The sequence below is a fragment of the Centruroides vittatus genome, unplaced genomic scaffold, assembly GCF_030686945.1.
Source record: "Centruroides vittatus isolate TY-2023 unplaced genomic scaffold, ASM3068694v2 contig_863, whole genome shotgun sequence".
NCBI lineage: Eukaryota > Metazoa > Arthropoda > Arachnida > Scorpiones > Buthidae > Centruroides > Centruroides vittatus.
In genome coordinates, this window is record NW_027122563.1 from 749,107 (window position 1) to 772,451 (window position 23,345).

At 31.4% G+C, this 23,345-nt stretch overlaps 1 protein-coding gene across 3 annotated transcripts in view; it reads right to left on the reverse strand.

The window, feature by feature from the left end:
* Window positions 1–10,507: 10,507 nt before the first annotated feature.
* The window catches only part of LOC136982798 (zinc finger protein 423-like), a 101,031-nt gene continuing 88,193 nt past the window's right edge, over window positions 10,508–23,345 (reverse strand). For all 3 annotated transcript variants that reach the window (XM_067279314.1, XM_067279315.1, XM_067279316.1), the window contains one exon: window positions 10,508–17,879. In XM_067279314.1, coding sequence (XP_067135415.1) covers window positions 13,652–17,785 — 4,134 coding nt within the window. In that variant the 5' untranslated portion in view covers window positions 17,786–17,879 and the 3' untranslated portion in view covers window positions 10,508–13,651. The remainder of the gene's footprint in view (window positions 17,880–23,345) is intronic.

Sequence of the window (23,345 nt, forward strand, 5' to 3'; positions counted from 1 at the left end):
TTAAAAACTTTTTAAATTTAACCTTCTCTTATATATATATATAAAAACAAATAGCAAGATGCTGCTTTTCTTTCCTTTTTTGAGTTATTTATGCTATTAGTGTACAATTTAATTGTTAACCTTATTTCTAATTCAGTATCACAGATGCAAACTTATCCATTTTGCTAAGAATTGAGCTTAGAAGACGCCTGGTATTTTTCTTTTTAACCTTTCCTTGTTCATGTAAGTTCATATTCTTTCTGCAGATTCAATCCGGATCTTACTAAGTCAAAGAGTGGAGGGATATTAGATAAAGGAAGTTTTGTTATCCGTCGCTTTCTTTCATATTCAGTTATGGGAATTGATGGAAAATTACGCGATGATGATCCCCAAAAAACTTTTGATGGGACCGAACGGAGGATAGAATTACACAACAGTTTGGTTTCTCTTCAGTTTATCATCTACAATATCACCAATGTCATATCATTTGACAAGAATTCGTCACGTGACAGGACAGCTGACGGTAATTGCAATCAATACATCATTCGCCGACATAGTAATGCAGAAATCCGAGTTCGAACAATTCGGATAACAATTCATGAAAAAAAAACAACATTAAAAATAAAATTACATTTATAATATCGAGAGAATCGTATGAAAACGTGAATATATGCGTTCTTTAACTGATTAATCTAATGTTTTACAATGTTACTTAGTCCAAGACCCACTTTGAGCCTCTTTCAAAGCTAACACTGTAATAAATGAGATTGTTTAGTTCGATGGAATCAATCTTCAAGGTTAGACAACTTAAATTAATATAATTTTACATCGCGGATGAGAATTTATAATTTAAAAAAAAACACCTCACTTCAAATAGTAAAAACGTATTATTTGTTGTTAGTTTAATATACTCCAGTATATATTTTGTGATAATAAATTAGACATACGTTTGAAATTTTTACAAAAATTAATGGAATAATATGGAGATAATAATATATTTTACAGTAGAATTTGAATCGGATGCTCCTTTTTAGAAGTTACGCATGGGTAAAATTGTGAAAGCGGAGGGACACCAGCGGTAAGTGAAACAAAATTCAAAACGGGGGGATTGATCGAGTCCGGGAATATATAGGCCTACATCTGGCCTCACGAACAAAAGATAGCTGAAGGAAAGGTGAGGGAATCTTGCTGTACTTAGGGCGAACCGGTTATTAATTTTTTAGGTGACATTCTTGAAGTGCATAGAGTGACGGATATCCAGATAATAAGGCTCAGCTCGAACAGAATGCTTTTGAGCAAGAAACGATTTAACACATCGACTGTTTTATATATTTAATTATTTTTACAGGTTTTTACATTATCTATTGACATTCCATTTCCTAATATATTACTATCATTCGTAGCGACATTCCGTCTCGTTATTGGAAGCAAAATATGATTAATAATGCATATTTTAAATTAGTGAAATATGATTGAACGAAAACGGCGTATCGATAATTTGCCAAATGACTATTCTTTTTTTTCTTTTCCAATCAAATAATTTGATTCCACAAATGGGTCATATATTCTGCAAATAGCACATTGTCGGGTTATTAATGAATCGATCGATTTTAAACTTTTCCATACTTATTATTATTATTTTTTATCACGATTCGTATTAAAAAAATGATTATTATAGGCCCCTAACGAATTTCGTAACAATAGTAGAACTGTAACTCGAGCAATTAGGTCAATGGTTATCTGATAAAAGATACTAGAATCAACGAGTGCCCTTTTTATGTAATAATTGTCGGGTGTCTCATTTCATACGCGGATTTTTTTTTTGTCTGGAGGTTGGTTGTTATTGTTCTGAAACTTAAGTTTCGTCTATAGAAAAACAATAAACGTTTGTTATCCTTCGAATGTACTTCTTTATTTGAAAGATTTAACCGAGTTTTATCAATTTTAATAATTTTTTCATCTTTGTAGAAGCTGGTTTTGAGGTTATTGTAAGAAATCGAGTGATAATTTGATAATTATAACGTGAGACAAACGTCTCATTTGATGGGTTGATATAATAGTTACGATAAAGAACTGGATCCGAATTCATTCGGGAATTTCATCAAAAATGATATTGATAATTACAAGTGTCCCCTTTTCGATTAGCAGACAGCTTTTGTTCGGTCGTGGTGTCGTCAGCATCCTTCTCTCGTCAAAAATCCATACATAATTAAGTTATATGTTCGTAAGTTCAAAGGATTTTTAATTAAATTTATTAAAATTCTTCTCTTTCAATTACTTGGTAATTTCATTTGGACATGTGCATTTCTCCTTACAATGAAAAACAACACGGGATGACACTAACAACTTTATACAGACCCTTTTATAAGAGTGGGATCACTTAGGCGTGCAGAGAAACGCACAATAGAAAGGGGCGAGAAGATCCTTTAATCTTCTAGCCCCTTTCCTATTGTGCAAATCTTTAATTTACTAGAAAGAAAAAGACTTTTCATCTTTTAAAGATGTTTAAAGGATGGTAACTCCAGTAAATCAATAAAATTTCTGTGTTAAAAGGTAACCATTTCGTCTTCTTAAAAGTACTAATCAAATTCTAAATTTAGTAAATTAGATCAATGTAATTTTATCGCAACGACGATCGGTTCCAGGCTTGATACAGAAATGATCATTTTTTAAACGTTTAATCAGAATTTAATGAAAATATAGCACGGATACTTAAGTCTGTATTACAAGTTTGCTTCCTATTAACTTTAGCAAAACTTTTTACTTAATTTTTGCCTGAATGAATTATCTCCCCTTAATGCGCTTTATAGGTATTTGGAGGTTTGTTCGTTAACAAAAGTCGCCGTATCATGCACTGACTTAGCTTCTGCAGCATTATTTTATTTAAAATATCGAATATTACAAATCGTAATATGACTTTTACTACTAAAAAAACTGTTGATAACCGCTTATCAGATTTTTTTAATGATTAAACATTTATTCTCTATTTATAAACTTTTAAATATGTAATATTATTACACGTATCGAATAGAAGATGCGACATAAAAAAAACCAGTATAAAAATTTAATTTGTAACTGTAAAATAATTTTGTAATGACTTCCAATTATTATATATTTATTAAACGGTGTTTATAATTCGCGACAAGTCGCGGTCATTAAATTTTCATGTGCATTAAAATTACATAGATTACTTGGAAAATATGAAATGAATTAATTAAAATCAATGTTTAAAACGTGGTCGTGTATTTTTATGTGTGGAGAAAAAGAAGAGAGAGAAAAAACACAATAATTAATATTACAGAATTTATTCATCCCAAACACAAGTAGACAATGTACAAGACACTAAAAAGCACTCAGCAATGGGGAAATAACAACTTAAAGCTGAATGCATTAAACCTCATTTATTTATCATCATTAAAGGGCCATTGATTTTTTTTATTCAAATTTTCCTTTTTTTGTCATTATTTGAAGGGCATAGCCTTCGAGGAGGGGGACATAATTGGATAAGATACAAAAAAAGTATCTGCTCTTAGTATAAGTGCAGAAAATTGTTTAAATAACGAATGAAATTTTCAATTATGAATATGAAAAGTGCTGGCACCAGTTCTCAGATTGAGTACGTTTTAAGTTTAGCATCGAGCCAGTATGAAAGAAGGGATCGGATAAGCTCTGAGACTCGGCACTTCCGTACTCCGTTACGGAGGTATGTGTTATTTACAGTATTATGTTATGAGACTCAGAGCAGGTTGTACACATTTAAGGCTCTTATTTTAAAGGCATTTGAGACGTCTCGTAATCAACAATTCTCCCCAAGGGAGCGACAATCATAAACAACGTTTGATTTTCGGGACGGGGATGTCATGAGGTATTTTTTGATTCGACGCTCGTTTACGTTTTTTTATCGCTCCCGTTTGAGGATCACGGGACGTCCCGTTTTCATATTTTTAATGGGTTTCTTTTTATATTTATTCTCATTTATGAGGGGCTAGCGGACGGTCCGTGCTGCTGCGTTGCATTGGCAGTGAGGCGTCGAATTTACGCCCTTAATGTAATTTTTTATGATCGGTTTGCAAAAAGAGTATTTTTTTAAGCAGCACTGACCGATAACGAATGAGGTAGAGGTGCTCGCTCCTTCCCCCTTTAGGCAACCGGGCCTTTTATTGGTATACACAGTATACACTATTGAAAAGGTGGGATGGAGAGAGAAAGAAAGGTTAAGAGATAGAAGGAGGGACTAATGACGATGTAGCAGAAACATCCAATTAACGGCTTTTGAAACACAGAATATACATCATATAGATTTATCGTTTGTATTGGAATTTTGATTTTGCGCTCTTTTCGTAGATATTTAGACATGTGGTCATTTCTCATCCTTCTGTCGCTACTGTACAAAAATAACTCCAAAATGGTGTGACGTAAGGATGAGAAATCAACCCAACTCCCATCCTTCTTACTCCCGGGACACAAATTCGGAAGACCGAGAATGGGAAGGATGCTTCTGCTAATTCGTCATTGTTAAGGCGGGGAAGACAGGCGAAGAACGATAACCCCGAGAAAGTGCATCCTCTCCAATTTGCAGATTGCTCTTTGGGGCTAATATAAACACACACTCGAAATTCTCATCAGATCGAAACGATTTCGACGAGAAGATCCAAGTCTTTTAGAAAAAGACTTTGCGGCTGAAGAGGGGCAGGATTACTATATCTCCAAACCTGTACATTATTTACAATATTAGAATTTTTTCCTCTAATTTCTTGATTTAAACCGCCGCCTATCAATAAGCTATAAGAGCTCGCAAACAATCTTCATTGGGAGCACATGAATTGTGGGGGCATTCCCCAAACGCAGCTCTCTCTACTCAATCTCGAGAACTGGGCCATAGGCACTCACAACATACATACGTACAGAGTACTTTACATACATACAGTACGTACATAGAGTACATGTATACACACAATTATATATTTATTTATATACTGTATATATATATACATATGTATATATATATATATATATATATTTTCCCATTTTATATATATATATATGTATATATATATAATGAATTTTATTATATATTTATATATATATTTTCTTTTCTAGAAATAGTGGAGACAACAAAAACTGAGGCCTAAATGTGATGCGCGAGTAAACAATCTATGTGTTGGTTGAATTTAAATCACAACGCATACCAAAGACATACAAAGCCAGGGGTGCAAAGGGAAACGGTCAAAGGTCCTTAGAATTATACAACATCGAAGGCAACGGGATAGGAAGGGAACAGATGGGAACCATAATAGCAATATATTAACATAGTTTATTTATCAGTTTTGTTGGTTTAATTTTTCTTTAAATGCTAAAACTATCCACTATGGAAGGGGCCAACTTTTCAAAGATAAAAAGGGTAAGAGGAAGTATATTAGAAGAACCACTTACTCCTCCTCCGACATCGTCCACTATCACCCGTAGGGAACTGAACTGAATGGTCCCTCAAATGTGGACGCCCTTATCGGAAGTGGAGAAGTGATACCCTATTTCAATTCCTATTGGTTGATTAGGGTAAAAAGAGTTATTCCCCTAATTTATTATTGTTATTGTTTTTTTAAAGGCGACGTGTTATTATTTTTTTTATATCTCATTTTGTTTCTCACTAGCACGTCGTCGCAATCGAAAACGAAAGAAAAAGATTTGGTGCTGTACACACAGAAGGCCGGAAACCCTGAGTTGTAATAAGGCTGTTGCTTATTTGGGGAATGGTCATCCCTACCCGTTTCCACCCTTATTGGGGGAGAAAGAGGGAGAGGGACCTCGCCCAATTGTTATCAGTCCCTCCTTTTCCCCCACCATCGAGCGTGTTGTCATGGCAATCCACATGTTTTGGTTTAGAAAAGAATAATTTAAGCGCTTCCAGACGCCATATTGAATACAAATGAATCTCACCGAATGAAACAATTATACTACTTTAAAATAATTTAATTGTTTCACTCGACAAAACACGCACGGCCAAACTATAATTTCTGAATTAAACGAGACGATCATCGACCAGAGAGAACGATTTTGAAATAAATCTATTAACAGCGGCTTTAAATTCTTCTATTTCCGGATGAATAAAGTTGATATTTCAACAATGGCGCTTAGAAAATAGAATATACTGTTTATGAAACATTGCACCCGATACAAAAGAGAAGAAAACAATATCAATGGAAAAAATACTCTACACGCTCTGCCTATCCCATCTTTAATTAGTAGGGTGCAGATATACTAAACTCCAATCAGTACAGTGACCCTACTACGTCACACCTGTCTCTGAGGACAGAACTCTCTGTACTTAGTAATTAACGCACTCTTCGTTATACGACTAATGATATAGCCAAGACATCCTAAAATGGATTATGATGATTATTATTTTTCTTCTATTCATTTATGCACTTATTTTATGAATTTAAACGCAACGATAATTAAATTTTAAATAAATATTTAAAAATTATTATTAAAATTTCGTCGACGCATTTAACAGTTTTACAATATTCAACTACTAAAGAAATAAAATTAAAAATGTGTGATAATTATCGGTTATTGCATACAAGGGAAAAAGTTTTGTCGTGCTCCTAATCAACCCAACCGTGCTGACCATCTGGAAGGGTGACAAACACCATATTGAAGATCAGGGGCCAAATTCGGGAGGGTAATAATTGGTACAGCTGCTCCCAGTCGTGCCATAGGTTATTTATATGTTGAGGGGTTCAGACCTATACGGAGTGGACGACTAAAGGACGGATGAATCAGACCCCGGAAATGGTCTTTACCTCAATGTCATATTTGTAACCCATGACCGAGTGTAAAAAGCTGTATAATGAAGTAGTTTTTTTTTTCATATATTTGCTACACAGAATGTTTCAGACATATTTGGTTGCAAAAAAGTGCTAGAAAAAGACCATCGGAAATTCCATTATCTCGTCACAATTCTGAGTGAAGGTGAAGGATAGGATTACCTAAGATAGAAGACTAAAGCAATGGTGGAAGTAACGGAACAGAGAATTAAATTTATATCTTCACTGTCTACCTTATTTTTGATGACTCCAGGGTTTTATATGTGTTTTTTGTCGGTAATAGTTAAAAAAATCGATTGTTTTAGTAAGACAATATTCCTAGAATATCTTAAAATAACAAAAAAAAGGAAATGCGAAAAACAAAAGGAAGAAGGAAACTTCCTTTTATATTAATAAGTAGGGAAATTGGTACTTTTTAAGAATAAATCGAAACAATAAGGTCGACAGAATAAATCGGACAAACAAAAAAAAAACCCTATTGAAATAGAATTAAATATAAGCTCAACTGAATATATCTAACAATTCAGATATGATTTAATCAAGTTATAACTTTACTTTCTATCATTTATTTCTTCACTTCTAAACTACAAAGCTAAAACCAGATCGATACACGCTATTGGACAAAAACATTTTTCCACGTCATGCTTCAATCGACCAATCAGAAATTGCCGCCGACAGCTGTTCCAATAATTCGTTAAATCTTGTTCGGCAGGGTGAGTTTATTACGATGACAACGAAGGGGAACATGTCCCCTTCTTTTTATATTTATTCTTGACAGAAATTATAGGTAGGCAACAATCTCCAGCTAAGACATTCCTATCACAACTACCCGATAATTTCACTCGTAATCTCAAAAAGAAGAGAAAGGAGAAAGAAAGAAAACGGAAATGATTTATTCTATTTTCTATAAAATATATGTAATATAATTTAAGAATAAAGCGTCGAAATTTTATTTGAGAAAATACTTTAACTTAAAATCTTATTAAATTCCATTAATACAAACAGATTCTTTAAAACGAAGCTTAATAAATATAGGAGTTATTAGGATTGTATTTAAACGTGGTAATTAATTTATCATCTTAGAATTTATATTAACATTACTAATTTAGGAATTAATTTGAAAACCTATAGAATATGAAGATTAATAACCTTCAGATGCTTGGCTTAATATAGTGACTTTGAAATGACAAACTGTGGACATAAATAGAAATGATAAACATAGAACTTTAATAAGATTATACCTTAAAAGATGATGCAGGAAAATTAATATGGTATCATAAATTCTACATTTAAAAATAAGATTAACAAGATTAATCCTTAAAAATCATATTATTAACTTTAAAATTTAAAAAAAATAATAATAATCGATTTTCTTTAAAATGGATCAAATTTAATTAATATTCAAATATCGAATTTAATTAAATCGCAATTTCCATAATAATAAAACAAACAATTTTACTGTTCAAAAAATCAACAGAGTACTATTTAACATTCGTATGTTAATCTGCTAATAATAAAATATCGAATTTCCCTTTAAAGTCTGTAAAAAAAAAATATATATATATATTTTATGGCACTTTTCAATAGTTTATTCAATAGTTGATGTTGGTACTGATGTAATTTAATGATACTACAAACACGAAATGTCGCACGAACATCATTTGCAAATACACGTTAGCAAAATTAATTTTTCCCCTCTCCCTTCTAAATTATGGTTCGGTCACAAAACTATAATACAGAGCTTAATGGAGCGATACTTTAGAATATTGCATAAAATATTTCGGATACTCCTCAATTTGGGGCCCTCTAACCCGAGTTAAGATAAAAATCATTCGATCAATGTCATCGGCTTCCAGGCAAGCACCTTAAACATGTTTTGTATAAAAAACTATGCTGGCAATTGGCATAAATTATTATCTAATATATTGAAATCTTTAAAAAAACAGATTATAGTCACCATTTTAAATTTAATTCTTTTACCATATTTTTAAATTCGACTGCGTTAAAATCTATTCTCTAAAATATTTTTTTTTTTCCATAAGGTATGTTTATTCGCATTAAAAAACTATATTAGGATCTGTTTTAATTTTTAAAATCTTCTTCATAAAATGGATGTTTTTTAAAAAAAACAAAAAACATCAAGTTCGTTCCCATGTCATTGTTTCGTGTACGGCGCAATTTTTTTTATATAAATAAATAATTAGCATATAAGATGGTAATAAAAATTTAAGAATGTATCATTATATACTATAACATATAAATCTATTATTTTTCGTGTATTATAAACATTTATTTTTCAAATTTCCTCATCCATAAAAACGCATCAACCCCATAAAGAGAATATGGTCGAATCTATCGTCATGACAACCATTACTTTATGAAAAGTGTATAAAGGAAAGAATTGCAACTTTTAAGTAGTGCGATGGAAGTAGCCGCTTTTATATTTTTAATTTCGGCGTATTTATTAGAATGAAATAATTTTTTAAGGGGAGAAACTAATGCAGTTTTTATTTCAAAAAATATTATTTTAATAGGCGCAGATGGGAGATTATGCTTAAAAAATAAATGAAAATGTCAAGTTTTTATGGCTGAGAGTCACCTGAAAAAATTAATTTTTTTAATATTTTTTTTAAATTAAAAATTTAAATTTAGGAAAATTTTTATACTTATTTAAAAGTTATTAAATAATTTTTTTTCCTTACTTAAAATCTAAATTAATATATTTTTATTTGGTGTTTATAAAAGTCATTCGCATGGAAAATTATATAATTTGCGAGTAGCGAAATGTTTTTAAAAATACCGAAAATGACAATTAAAAATGCTGCTGAATTAAACAGTGGACCTTTTTTTTTATTTTACATGTCACTTAATTACGAAAGACTTTTTTTTTTTAATTAGGAAAAGTAAAATTCATAATTTATTCAAAAAATTCATAACTTTCAACTCGGTGATGAATTGCATAATAAAAAGTTTGCAGGCTAATTAAGGCTTTTTATACCCTGCCAATTCGATTTATTGGTTTTTCTGTTGTGTTTTTTTTTTTACTTTTATAAGCGGAAATTATTGCAAGATACATAGTTTCATATAAACTGGAAAGAAAGAGCACGTAAATAAATAAATAAGAAAAAAAATGTATTAATTAGAATATATAATTTGAAAAAAATATTGATATGATACTGATTAAATAATTCTGTTACATTTAAATCGAATTTCTTAATTTATTATACTGTATATGCATAAAACGATTGTAAATTTCGAAAATATAATTGTAAGCTAAGAACTAGTAACGTGTATTTGGGGAGGAAGAATTAGCAGACTGAACCTCAAGATATTAAGAGTACCGAATTACAAAAAAGGAAAAAAAAAAAACGATTATATACTAGAGAAATTTTACTAATTACCAACAATAAATTGAAACGATTCTGTGCAGCAAATCTTTCACGTATAGTGTTGCATGAAAGGTGGAGGGGGTGGAAATAAATCTTCCGGCAGTGTTGCCATGACAACAAGCATTACAGCCATACCGACAAGATTGTAGGCATAGGCCTTTACGGAAAAAAGTATTGGGAATTGTCCAGAGTAATGATAAGAACTCCCGAAAGTAAAATAATAAAAAAATAATAATAAATAAAAAAAAATAATAATAATAATTCAAAATAATAATAAAAAAATTAAAAAAAAAGAAAGATAAGTCAAGTCAATTTAATCTTATTCTTTTAATTTTATTTTCATATAGTCAATTTTTTTTCTCCTAATAGGAAAACTTTGGTCACCTCTACAGCGACTAGATATACAAAGTGAGTTTTTTACAACACAACACTGTACAATAACGTGCAATCATAAAAAAACATTATCTCACGTGCTTCAAACATAATAATAATAATAATATATATATATAATATAATAATAATAATCAATAATAATAATAATAATCAATAATAATAATAATAATAATCAATAATAATAATAATAATAATAATTAAAATCACAACGCATGCTGGGATAGGATGAACAAATCTGAACAAGTAAATAGGCTATAAAAATTGTCTAGATATGTAGATAAAACACAATGCTACAAAATAATTAAAATCTACATTGGTGTAAAAGTTAAAAAAAAAACAAACACAACAGAAAAGAAACAAAAAACAGACTTTTTTTTAACATTATATGTAAACAAAGAAAGGAATTCAAACCGGAAGATTCATAAGGGTCCGATTCCATAAATATATAAATATATATAACTTGTATTTGGCGGTTGAGGTAGCTTAATACTAAAGGGTATAGGCATCTATCCCTTTACTTGAGACTATGAAAAAATATGCAAATAATTAGTGAAATGAACGTAAGAGAAAAATTATGAAAGGGCGGGCGGGTTGACTGAGGGCATCGCAATATTTATAGACCTGCTAAGGATGCGGGGTGGAAGCCAGCGGTCATTAGGTACTGTAGGGGTATAAATTGAATGGGGGTAGGAACGATCGATAACCTTTTTCAGCGGACGGAGGGAAATGGCTGAGAAAAATGGTTCCGTCCAATAAATGGCAGGATTTCTATGTGACTCGGGGGGCGAGGGAAGTGGCTGGCACCCTACTGTCCATTGACTTACAGTTATGAGTGATCCCTTACTAGTTACGGACGCTAGAGGAATTTTTGGCAATCGTCCCGACTGAATGAATTTGAGAGCTGGGCGGAATATATCGGACCCTTTAGTCTTCCCCTATATTTTTAAGGATTTAGAAAATGAAATATACGAGAGACGACAGTTGTCACTGAGGTACTTTGTACTCTTAAAGAGATCGTCTCTCTTAAATAAGGATTGAAACGTTTACGTATACTCAGTACAAACTTTGAAACAAATCATAAAAAATTAAAACAACAAATGGGAGTTCTTGATATCTTTCCGTGGCAGGAAAGTAAAAAGATTTTGATATTTCCTTTTTTTGATTTTCAAAGAGAGGAAAGGGGAGTGGACTTTTGATTTTTGTAAGCTTTAAACTTTCTCTTGTATCCAAACATTCTATCAACTTTTGGAATATAAAATTTTGTATAATTTAGGGGATGAGGTATAAAGGATGGAAAATGGGGACGATGGACAGATTCCCCGGAATCGAGGTAAAGAAATATAATAATAAAAAAAGGAAAAAATCCAAATTCTTTTTGCCTCATTCCCCACTCAGCAGGATTGTTATAGTATATATATATATTCTCGCCGTGGTCCCTCATCACCGACTGAGTGAGGTCCGAATGGGATCCTGTCCGTGTACCTCCATGAATGGCTATATCCATGTGCAAAAACTTCATTAATAATCACGGATAATCAATTATCTACAATAATACTACTTAATAAAGACAATTGCCTCATAGTTCGCAGTTTATATACGTGGAATTCATTTCTATTTGTAAAAGATTAAAATAATCGTTAATGTTTTTATTTGGCAAAATTAAGGATTTTAAACCATCATTTAATTGTTTAATTTAAATGCATAAATTAATATAAATACGTACTAATTCCACGTATATATACTGTTACACACAGAGTCATAATCAGTGCCTTGCAGGCAAAATTTATGTGCTGACTAAATTCTGCATAATAGTATGAAACAAATAAATAACCACACAATCTACATACTGTACATACATCATAAAATACCTATCCTATAAGAACGATACATGCTAGCTTTCCTCTCTCAATAATAAATACATTTGAATGATTAATATTTAATAACTTGTTTTTTTATATCCAATCTCTATCAAATATGGAATTATCCAAAAAGTTTTTCTTATTTTGATTTAATTTTTTTAAGGATAAAACTGAAAAATCTTTTGATTTTTCTCATAAAATTATTATAAGTGTAAAAAAAATTTTGAATTTAAATATATATATATATGTATATATATAAACAATCTTATAATCATAAAAAATCTTAGAATTTCAGAAATTCATGATTTTGAATTCCTCTTTAAAACAAGTTCTTTTTAAAGAGAGAGGATTGTTTTACAAATTATCATGCCAACAGCATATAATAATGATAATTACTGTTTTCTTCTTTCTGTCCATATTGCATCAACTTCTTCAGCTACCACATTTTTTTTGTGGTAACAAAAAATTAATAATAATAAAAACAAACAAAAAGTAAGAATTAAGGACGATCCTCTTCCTAGCCTCATTAGCAGGATCTTCCTTCCTCCTCATCGGTTATATTACTATTTTTATGTATTTTGTTATAAAAAGACCCTGAGTTGAATGAGGACAGTTAGTGGAAGTCATGGCTCACGATGTAAACTTGCAAAAACTGCTCACCTGTTACTTAGCAGATATAATGGGGGGAACACATACACACAAACACACACACAATCACCTACAATTCCTCTGGTGCCTTATTCAGAATTTATCTGTAATTAACAGCTTCTGATATCTAACTTTTGCTTTTCTTCTATTAAATATTTTATGTAAAATGGACGATAATTCCGGATTCTGCATTTGATATCTAAATTTCAATAATATCAAGGAGCATAAAAGTATCAAACAAATCTTCCACTTTCTTCCTCATGTAAAATAATGTTCCACTTGTGATATGACTTGATACATCAGATTATTGTCATCTCTAATGGATAAAGCTTAATGAAACTTCTAATCACAAGTGCATTTTGATTTCATCATTTACCATTAAATCTTTTAAAATCTCTAAGAAAAGTTAAGAACAACAATGAAATAAAAACGACAGCAGGCTTCTATACGTTTTGATTACTTTTGATGTAATGATTTCCACCAAACCTATACTTTGTATACAATGTCACCTTGACAAAGTTAGGCATCACTGAGGTAGAGAGGCAATAATAGATGCTCATGCTGGTGTCAATGTAAAAGGTAGAGTCACAGGATGGAGCACCTTCTGGCATACAGGTAGATATACCAGTGAGGGTACAAATGTGCCATTTTTGGCCACTCCATCAGATTCTGGCTGGGCAAGTAGGAAAGGCTGCATGATAAAGGAACCGGCAGCAGGTGGATTCTGTGGCATGGCAAATGTCATAGGAAGTTGAGAACTATTGGTGGAAGAAGGAAAATTGGATGGACACCCAAGTCTTCCTGGAGATGGGAAGAGTTTTGGAACAACTTGCATGTTATTTGGTGTTGAAGGTGAACTGGCAGAAGCATCACTTTCTTGTTGGACATCTTTAGCTACATCTGTGGCCCCTTGATGCTGTTTGATATGTAACTTCAAAATACTCCAAACTTTCGTAGCAAACCCACATAAACGACATCGGAAGATCTTCACATGTTTTTGTTGATTTATTATACTTCTTCTTCCACTGTGAATATTGTGAATATGAGCCAAACACATCTCCCTGGTGCGAAATTTTTTATTACACTTACTGCAGCGATATCTTTTAACTTTTGTTGAATGTTGCATATCATCTTGTGATTTTCCCATTGCTGTGGCTGACCTGGAAGAATCCCATTGTTGGCCTAGAGACTGTGCACGCTTCTGGTGATGTGATGATGATAATGAAGAGTGCGATATATCTTTAAACGAAAATCCCGCAGCCCTATGATTTAAAAAGTGGCGTTGAAGAGAGTGATTGTAACGATATGCACGATGACATATACGACAAACAAACCTCTTTTCGCCTTCAGTATTAACACCAGTATGTCTCTTTTCATGTGCGTACAAATTGGACAGCCATCGAGTAGAATAAATACAGAATGAACAGTGATAAATTCTATTACCACCAATACCTGACAGTTTAATTGGTAATCTGGACTGTATTACTTGGACAGAAGAAGAAGAACTTCCTGGTGATGTACTACCATTTGTTCTTGCCTGATCTTGGACTGCTGTTGTTGAGGAATCTGATGTTGTATTCATCCCTGAGTTATTTGTGATTCCTATATCTTCATTTGTAGTACGATGATCCTTGATCAGGTGAACTTGTAAGGCTATCTTGTCAGGAAAGTTTTGACCACATATCATGCAAAGTTCATTATTAGAATCTATATTGGTATTTTCCACTTGGGTGGGAAATTGATTATCTTTCATCATTCCTGTATGATCATTTAGCATGTGGGCTTTTAACCACTTAACACTTTTAAAACGACGATCACAGAGTGGACAAACTTCTGAATAATTGCTGAAGTAGCGATTAGTGGGATCGTTAAGATCACCAGAACTGGAAAATTCCTTATCATTATTAAATGCAACAAAACTGGGCGAATCTTTTACTGGAGATGGTTCTTCATATATGCCATGAGTATTTTGCTTGTGTACTTTCAAGAAATATTTGCTACAAAGTTCCTTTTGACAAATATCACAAGTAACTCCTCCAATAGTGCTGCTGCGGGCTGCTTCATTTGGTTGACTGTCTAAGTTTATTCCATGCATTTTTAACATATGTGTTTTCATGAAATATTTATTACAAAGTTCCTTATTACAGATATTACAATAATTACGACCTGTAACATTGCGTGGTTTTTCTGGAGTTGCAGGAGGTAAATTGTTGCTTGCACATAATTTGACTGGATTTGAAAGTTCAACTGCTGTTTCTGGACCTGATTGTTTCTTTGGTGTTGGACTGGCTTCTGGTAATATTCCGTGAATGTTCTGCTTATGAGTTTTCAAAAAATACTTGCTGCAAAACTCTTTTTGACAAATTTCACAATAAGCTTCTGAATCAATAACTGGAGCTGAGGTTGTAGTCTTTTGTAAGTCAAGAACGCCTTCCAAAGATCGCTGAATGCTGGAAGCAATTTCCATGTTGTTTCCTGCCTGACCATCTTCATTAGGAAGTACTCCATGCTCATTCATCATATGTGCTCTTAAGAAATATTTATTTTCAAATTCTAAATGGCACAAGCTACATAATAATTTTGTACTTTCGGATCCTGTGACAGCATTCAGTTCTGTAATCATTGTCTGAAGCTTCTGCAGATCTTGGCTAGCTGTATCTGTTAAATTACAGCCAATACTTTCATACATTTGAGATTTAGCAGTCACTTCACCGCTCTCTTTCCCTTCTATATTTGCATTGTTTTGTGCTGGAGAAGTTGGCTTGGACCTTTCTTCTTCCTTTATATATGGGATGTTATGAGTGTAAAACTTGTGCATTTTTAAGAGGTAGAGACTGGAGAAGGGTCTGTTACAAATCTCACATGACAGATCTGTTGTTACATCTGAATCATATTGACTTCTTTGTGAAAACTGCATGTCTTTCTGAGTTTCATCTACAGATTTAGGACATGAGTTTTCATCATTTTTATCAAAAGAGCTATAGAACTGTGAAGACTGCATCAGACATGAGGTAGACATATGACTCTGACTATGAAGTGGAGACGTGGATGTTTCAGTTGCACTTAATCCATGCTTATTGATTTTGTGAGTTCGCAAGAAGTACTTATTGCAAAACTCTTTACAACAGATCTCACAAAATGCATCTGCATTGATAACTCCCATTTCACGCAATTTATCTGGTGTAAAAACAGGACTTCCTGTAAAAGTATGTGAAATACATAGTCCTTCTTGAGCTGATGTGCTAATAGATATGGGATGATTAATCATGGAAGAGGCAGTTGACACAATTCCATTTGTTACAGGAATGTTTTGTTGTGACTGGGAATTATAAAGAGATGGAAATTCAATTTTTGATAAGTCCTGAGGTTCTTCTTGGATAGATCCTATTGTTTGTTCATTCATACTTGTTGAAGGTGGTGAATTTGCTATAGAAATAGGAGAATTTATTTTAGATTCACTAGTAGCTGGAGTATGACTTGGGGAAGCACTCTGGGTGTTATCAATGAGACCATGACTTTTTTGTTTATGTTTTTTAAGGAAATACTTATTACAAAACTCTTTTTGACATATTTCACAGTATGATTCTACATTAATTAAACCTTGTTGTTTTGTAGTTGAAGAACTTTCTGAAGGGGAAGTTTGCATTGTTTGAGGAACAGAAAATGTATTTCCAGACACTGTAGGAGTATAGGTTCCTGAAAATGGAGTGCTTACAATTGATTCAACTGAATAAATGCCATGTTTATTTGCTTTGTGGGTCTTTAAAAAGTATTTATTACAGAATTCTTTGTTGCATAATTCACAATAAGCTTCTAGATTAAAAATCCTAACACCTTGATTTTGATGAGAACCACCATTTGATAGAGAGGAGTTTTGACCTTGAGGAATGACTGGAAAGAGAAATGGTGGTATTGGACCAGGAAACATTGAGAGTGGAACAGAAAGATTACCCGATTTATTTTCATTGCTTTGACTGAATGGAATTAATGGTGGCATAGTTGGAAATGGCATTGTTTGATTTTTAGTGTCCCTATTTTCCTGAGTTAAAGTATCCAATGGACTATTTGTTGTTTGTTTTCCTAAATAAGATTGTGCTACAGTATCACTAAGTTTTGATGAGGCAAAAGTTTTGGCTATTTCATTACTGTTTCCTTCCCTGCCATGACCTGAGGTAGATTTGTTGTATGACTGCTGTTGTTGAAGCTGCTTGTCCAATAGTTTTTGCACATGTTCTTCTTCTATATGAAATTGAAGAAGATTCTCAATTTCAAATGTAACACTACAATGTGGGCACTGATAAATATCCTCTTGGTCTCTGATTGTTTTATCCTCTCTTGTTTCCAAGTCAAGCATACTTTCCTTTTCTCCTATTACATCTTCTCCTTCTTCACTATCTAACATTGGCATAATTGAAGTAGTCTGATATCGAACTGGATTGCTTTGTTTTCGCCGTTTCTTTGCACGTGGTTCCACACACCCTGCATCAAAAAGCGGGGTGCTTCTACTATGATTTTCACTACTGTTTCCATCTTCATCACCTGAACAACCGTGATTTTCCATGTGCGGTGATTCTTGATGTTCCAAACTATCATGATGTATAAGAGAAATGGTATCATTGCTTTCAAAACTCATTCTTCTGCTAACAGGTCTTTCATTCAGTCCAATTATTTGGCAAGTCAGCTGTGCCATAGGAAGCTGATTAATTCCCTGAATTACACTCTTGAAAGTTTAATGGCTGTTCCAGCCATTTTTCTCTTGTACAAGGAAACCAATATCATGCAGCCTGCAAGAAATTAGAATAAAATTATTGTTTCATCTGATAGTAAACATAAAATTTTTTAAAAATTTAGTTAATGAATGTAACAAAGAAAAGATTTATGAAGGAAATAATATAAATTAGAAAAGAATAAAAAAATTATCCATTTTTCTGTAACTTACTTTCAAATCGTTTCATTATCAAATATATTTTCTAAAAGGAAGTTACTATTTTTAATAATAAATCCAAAAGCCTAAAATCTAAATGTTTAATGGAGTCAATTGACAGCAGACACAGTGTTTTGGAATAGACTGTGCTAAGCATATATATATAAAAAAAACATCTTTGGTCTTCTCAGTTCAGTGTATTTCATTTTGTCAGTCTGTCTGGCATAATTGTAAAGACGATCAGACACATCACCATAAGTGGTGAATCTTGACATCACATTATACCCAAGCTAACATCTCAAAATATCCAATTGACATTATTATTTGACTACTCAGATCCAATACTTTTTCAGTTCAAAGATAAAAAAACTAAACAACAAGAACATTATTATGGCACACTACAGTGTTTATAGAGAGTAATCTAAATCAAATGCCCAGGTCTTTTGACAGAAAGAACATTATCTTACTAAATGACAGTAACAACCTCATAGTGCTCAGTTGATATTTGAATGTATTGAATAATTTGGATGGGAAGTTCTTGATCATCCACTATATACTCTCAATCCTGCATCAAGTGACTTCTGGATATTTTTGAAGATAAAAAAGGAATTAAAGGGACATTTTGATTTGGACAATGATGTTAAGGATACTATGATGGATATTCTAATCCAGCTATTAGTTTTCCTACTTGGACAGTATTAATAGATTTGTACAGCAGTGGGATAAGTCTCTTAAATTTTACAGGGATTACTTTTAAATAAAGAATACTTTCACAAGAAAACATGTTATTCAGAAAACCACTTTCACTTGATTCATCCAAATATAATCTTTCAGATTAAGCTTTGATAATTTCTTACTTGCCAATGCTCTATCATATTATCTTAATTGAAGCAAATATTTCGGATTTATTAACTACAGGCTAGTACGTTGTATAAATAAATGCTTTGTTTAAATTTTTAAGCAATTTTTTTTAAAAAATACCTATAAGACGCTACGGACTATAAGACGCATCTGAATTTTGGAGGCAATTTTTCGAAGAAAATAGTGTGTCTTATAGTCTGTAAAATAAGGTAAGTGTATTCATTTATGGGCTTTGATGTATTGATAATAAAAGTAATATAAATACAGTATTAAACTTTAAGATTATATATACTATTTTCTCACAATAAATTAACAAAGTTATAACTTTGTTAATTCATAACAAAATTTAAAAATAGGAATTAGAAAAACTAGAAAACAATCTGCAGTGCCCATGGGATAAGGCATTAAACATAAAAAGTTAATTTAAAATTAAAACTTAGAATTTAATGTCTATCAAAAATTACTTGTAGTCTGGACTACATGAAATAAAATTAACATAGATGCACTATAAATGATTAGATGTTATATGCATAATAAATTTTAATTAATAATTAATTTTAATAATTAAAATTTTTTTGTACACATAACATCTAATCATTTATAAGATAACTAGATTAATTTTATATTATTATTATTTTTATGTGTTAATATTAATTAAAATCTATGTGAAATATATTCATGCTCCCAAAACCAATTACAAAAATTGATTACAAAATTTCTTTGTATACCATGTTAAAGGTGATAAATCCAATAGAACCAAAATCCTTTCTAGCAACTTTGGTCCTCTGTGAATATCCATTCAAGTCATTGAAGGACTGTGAATGACTTATAACAACATAAAGTTGTCCATCAGCACAGACAGGGGAGAGAAGGTAAATTGCAACAATACAAAGAAATACCTTGGCTCCTGTTGACAGTCATGGCAAATGTAAAAGTTACTGGAAACTGGTAGTGGTACATCATAAAGAAAGAGCACTCTGTGATGAAATGAGCTTGATATGAAGAATCAAGATGCATTGTCTACTACTTGATCCCGTGAGCACTTGCTTGACTGCAAAGTGCTTACAGGGTCTAGTAGTAGACAGTGTATCTTAACTTAATGACATAATACTGAATTATTGTAAAATTTCAATGTTGTAAAAAGTTTCTTATCAACATTCTACACAAAGTGATAGGAAAATTTCAAAACTTCAGAACCTGATATCTCCTGAATAGATCCAAAAACAAAAAGTTTATTGTACATCTGCAGACCCATCCCTATCTATTAATACCTAATTCATTTAAATTCATTGAAAAATATAGAAGTTCAAGTTAACATAAATCTCCGTAGCATAATATAATAGAACTTAAAAAGTTTTCATAGGACCAATTTAAAGAAAACTTCTCAGGGGGAAATGAAAATAATATAGCTTTTATCAATAATCCATATTTATTTAACAATATTCTTCTATATTACAGTGAATTAGGCTTATACAGTATTTATTTATTTAGACATTTGTCTCATGTAATCTGCTTCATCAGTTTTGTTACATGAGAAAAAAATGTGTTTTGATTCCCACAAACAAAACCCACAGAACTACAAATACCATACTAAAACTCACTGAAGACTTAATAGTGTCATCTAGTTATTGATACCACTTGTTGGAATTTTCTGCTAGCTGCAAGCAAAGTTGCCAGATAATCATGGAAAAAAATTGTAAAAAATTTGTAAAATTCATGTTCAAAGTAGTTCAAAGTCATGTGTTATGTATGAGTTATGAAACATAAAATTTTGTACATTCTTTTTCCATGTACAGTAAATGTGTAGAAGTTTTGATAGGATGCAGTTGAAAAAAATCCATTTTTCAGTCATGGACAAGGATTTCAGTTTAATTAAATGGAAAGTTTTATATGCAAAAAATTTACACATCTTTTAATCTTTTATGAAGAAAATTGGGACTTTTTAAATTAAACTTCTTACATAGCTTAACCTCTAAACCTTCTTAAACTTCTAATGCAGGAACTTCTTAATAGAGTTCTACTGTATATATATAGAACAGAAACAGATATAGATGACAAGATTTAAAGAAAATCAAGAAATCACTTATTACAAAATGATATTTATATTAGAATTATACAATTCTTTTCTGTTTGTATAAAAAACTGTTCCATTCTCAACTATATTAATTACTAAATTAAATTAAATTTTATTTTATTACGTATTAATGTTTTGTTAGAATATATATATCTTCTAATATTTCAGTCAATAATAATCAAATGAAATAATGTGCTTATTAAATTACATTAAACATGATTAATTTAAGTAATTAAATTTATAATAAACCAGAATTTAAACTATTAACATGGAAAAATACTACTAAATAAGCAATTATTTATTGTGACATTGTCACAATGTCAGGCTGCAACTTTTAATATTTTTAATTAATTTAATTTAAAATATACACTCACTTTTATAACTGGGTTTAAAAGGTTTTTTTTTGGATAAATAAACCGAAATGTTATGTCCTTCGAATTTGATGCCCACCCGAGTTAAAGAATTATTCAGAAGATTATTAATTTTTAGATATTTTATTTAAATATCTGAGAATTAATCATTTTGGATCGGAATTCTCACAGATCCCTCATCAGTAAAGCTACAATCTGCAACACAGCCTACACCAATATTTCAGACTCTTTGAAATCAATCACAGTAAACATGATTTGTATTAAAATATATGCTCTTCACCTCAAATTATTAGTACAGTAAGACCCCGCTTAATGCTATCTCGATTAACACTGATTCGATGTAACGTGGTCTGCTCACTGGTCTGTGTTACTGCAGGTTTCAGGTGAGGACCTTACCAATGACCTTCAAGAACTGGCAGAACAAGAAATTCACATAAACTGGAAAATAGTGATTCTGAAAACGAAGAACCCAAAGAATTTCTCTACAGATTTCCTTAGTGAAAGTTTGGTAATGATAACCAAAATCATTGATCAAATTGTAGAGAATGATCCAGATTTTGAAATGAGTACAAAAGCAAAACAAGGCATTTTGGATGCAATCTTCTGACATTTGCTTAAGGAAAGAAAAAAAAAGCTACAAAACAAACACCACGACTTTATCGCAAAAAACAAGAATCTCAGAAAAGCTAGGACCTTCATCATAAAATATGAACTTTACATTTCTGTGTGCATATGTTTGTGTGTTTAAAATTTATTTTGTATACTAGTACTTTTTATATATTAACAGGACTTATTATACTGGAAAATATGGATGCCGATAGTCTCACAGATCAAAAATAATGTTTTTTATTTAGTTCACCTGTGAACTAAATAAAAAAACCTTCTTCAGGTTGAGAACTAAATGTCATCTCCCTCCAGACTGCCAGAACGATGTGCCCGAGAAATAAACATAGCACGTGCAGTGTTTATTTCTCGGGCACATCATTCTGGCAGTCTTGAGGGGGATGACATTTAGTTCTCAACCTGAAGAAGGCCTTGGTGGAGGCCGAAAACGTTTGTTGGTTCTCTGTCGTATACAACACTGTAAAAGGTTTTTGTCTGTGACTTTGTGTTATTTTATATAGGTAATTTTAAGTAAAAAAATATGTCATTCTCCTCAACCCTCAATCTACCCTGAAATGATGAACTGATGGACTAATACATATAAATCATAAAATACAATAAATAAAATTCAGAGAAAATTTTAAAAATTCTTTCTATAATGATATTTAGAAAGCTGAATAATAATTTAATTTATGAGTAAATTTTTCTTAAAAAGACAGTTACAGTAAACATAACAAGAAATTGAAAGAAGACATAAATACACATTATATAACTTGTTTGCTAAAATACAGCTAAAAATATCTCCACAGAACATTTAATTTATTACATAAAATTATCATATAATGGTCTCTTCTGAAAAGTTCTATAAAGAAACCTTTTATTACATCTTGATAGAGCAATGAAATTACAAAGACAATAACAGAAAAAAATTAACTGATTGAAGAGAAATGAGAATTTTCAAATATTTACAGAAAAATCAGTAAAATGATACAAAAACAATTTTATAATGGTTCTATAACCACCTTATTCTTCAAGTTTGTGATGTACAGACTTAAGCGTGTACAAGTACCATATCTGGGGACAAAACTGGTACGTGTAAAATATATATGTGTATTTTAAATTATTTGCGCAATTTATTTGTAAAAGTAATTTTAATGTTATATATCCTATTCTTGTTTTAGTTGACTGATGAGGGGCAAAAAGCCCGAAATGTGTAAAATTAGTTACCGTATCAACTAAATAAAGGTGGAGTCAAAAGCCAAGTGATTGAGTTAATAAAACAATCTTGTGTTCAACAATTCGAATAGCTATCTAGCACAACACGGTTTCTCTATGACTGATATAAAAACAATATGAATAAAATATGAAAAATATAGAGAAAAGAAGTTTTAATGGCATTTTTCCATTATAATCTTGC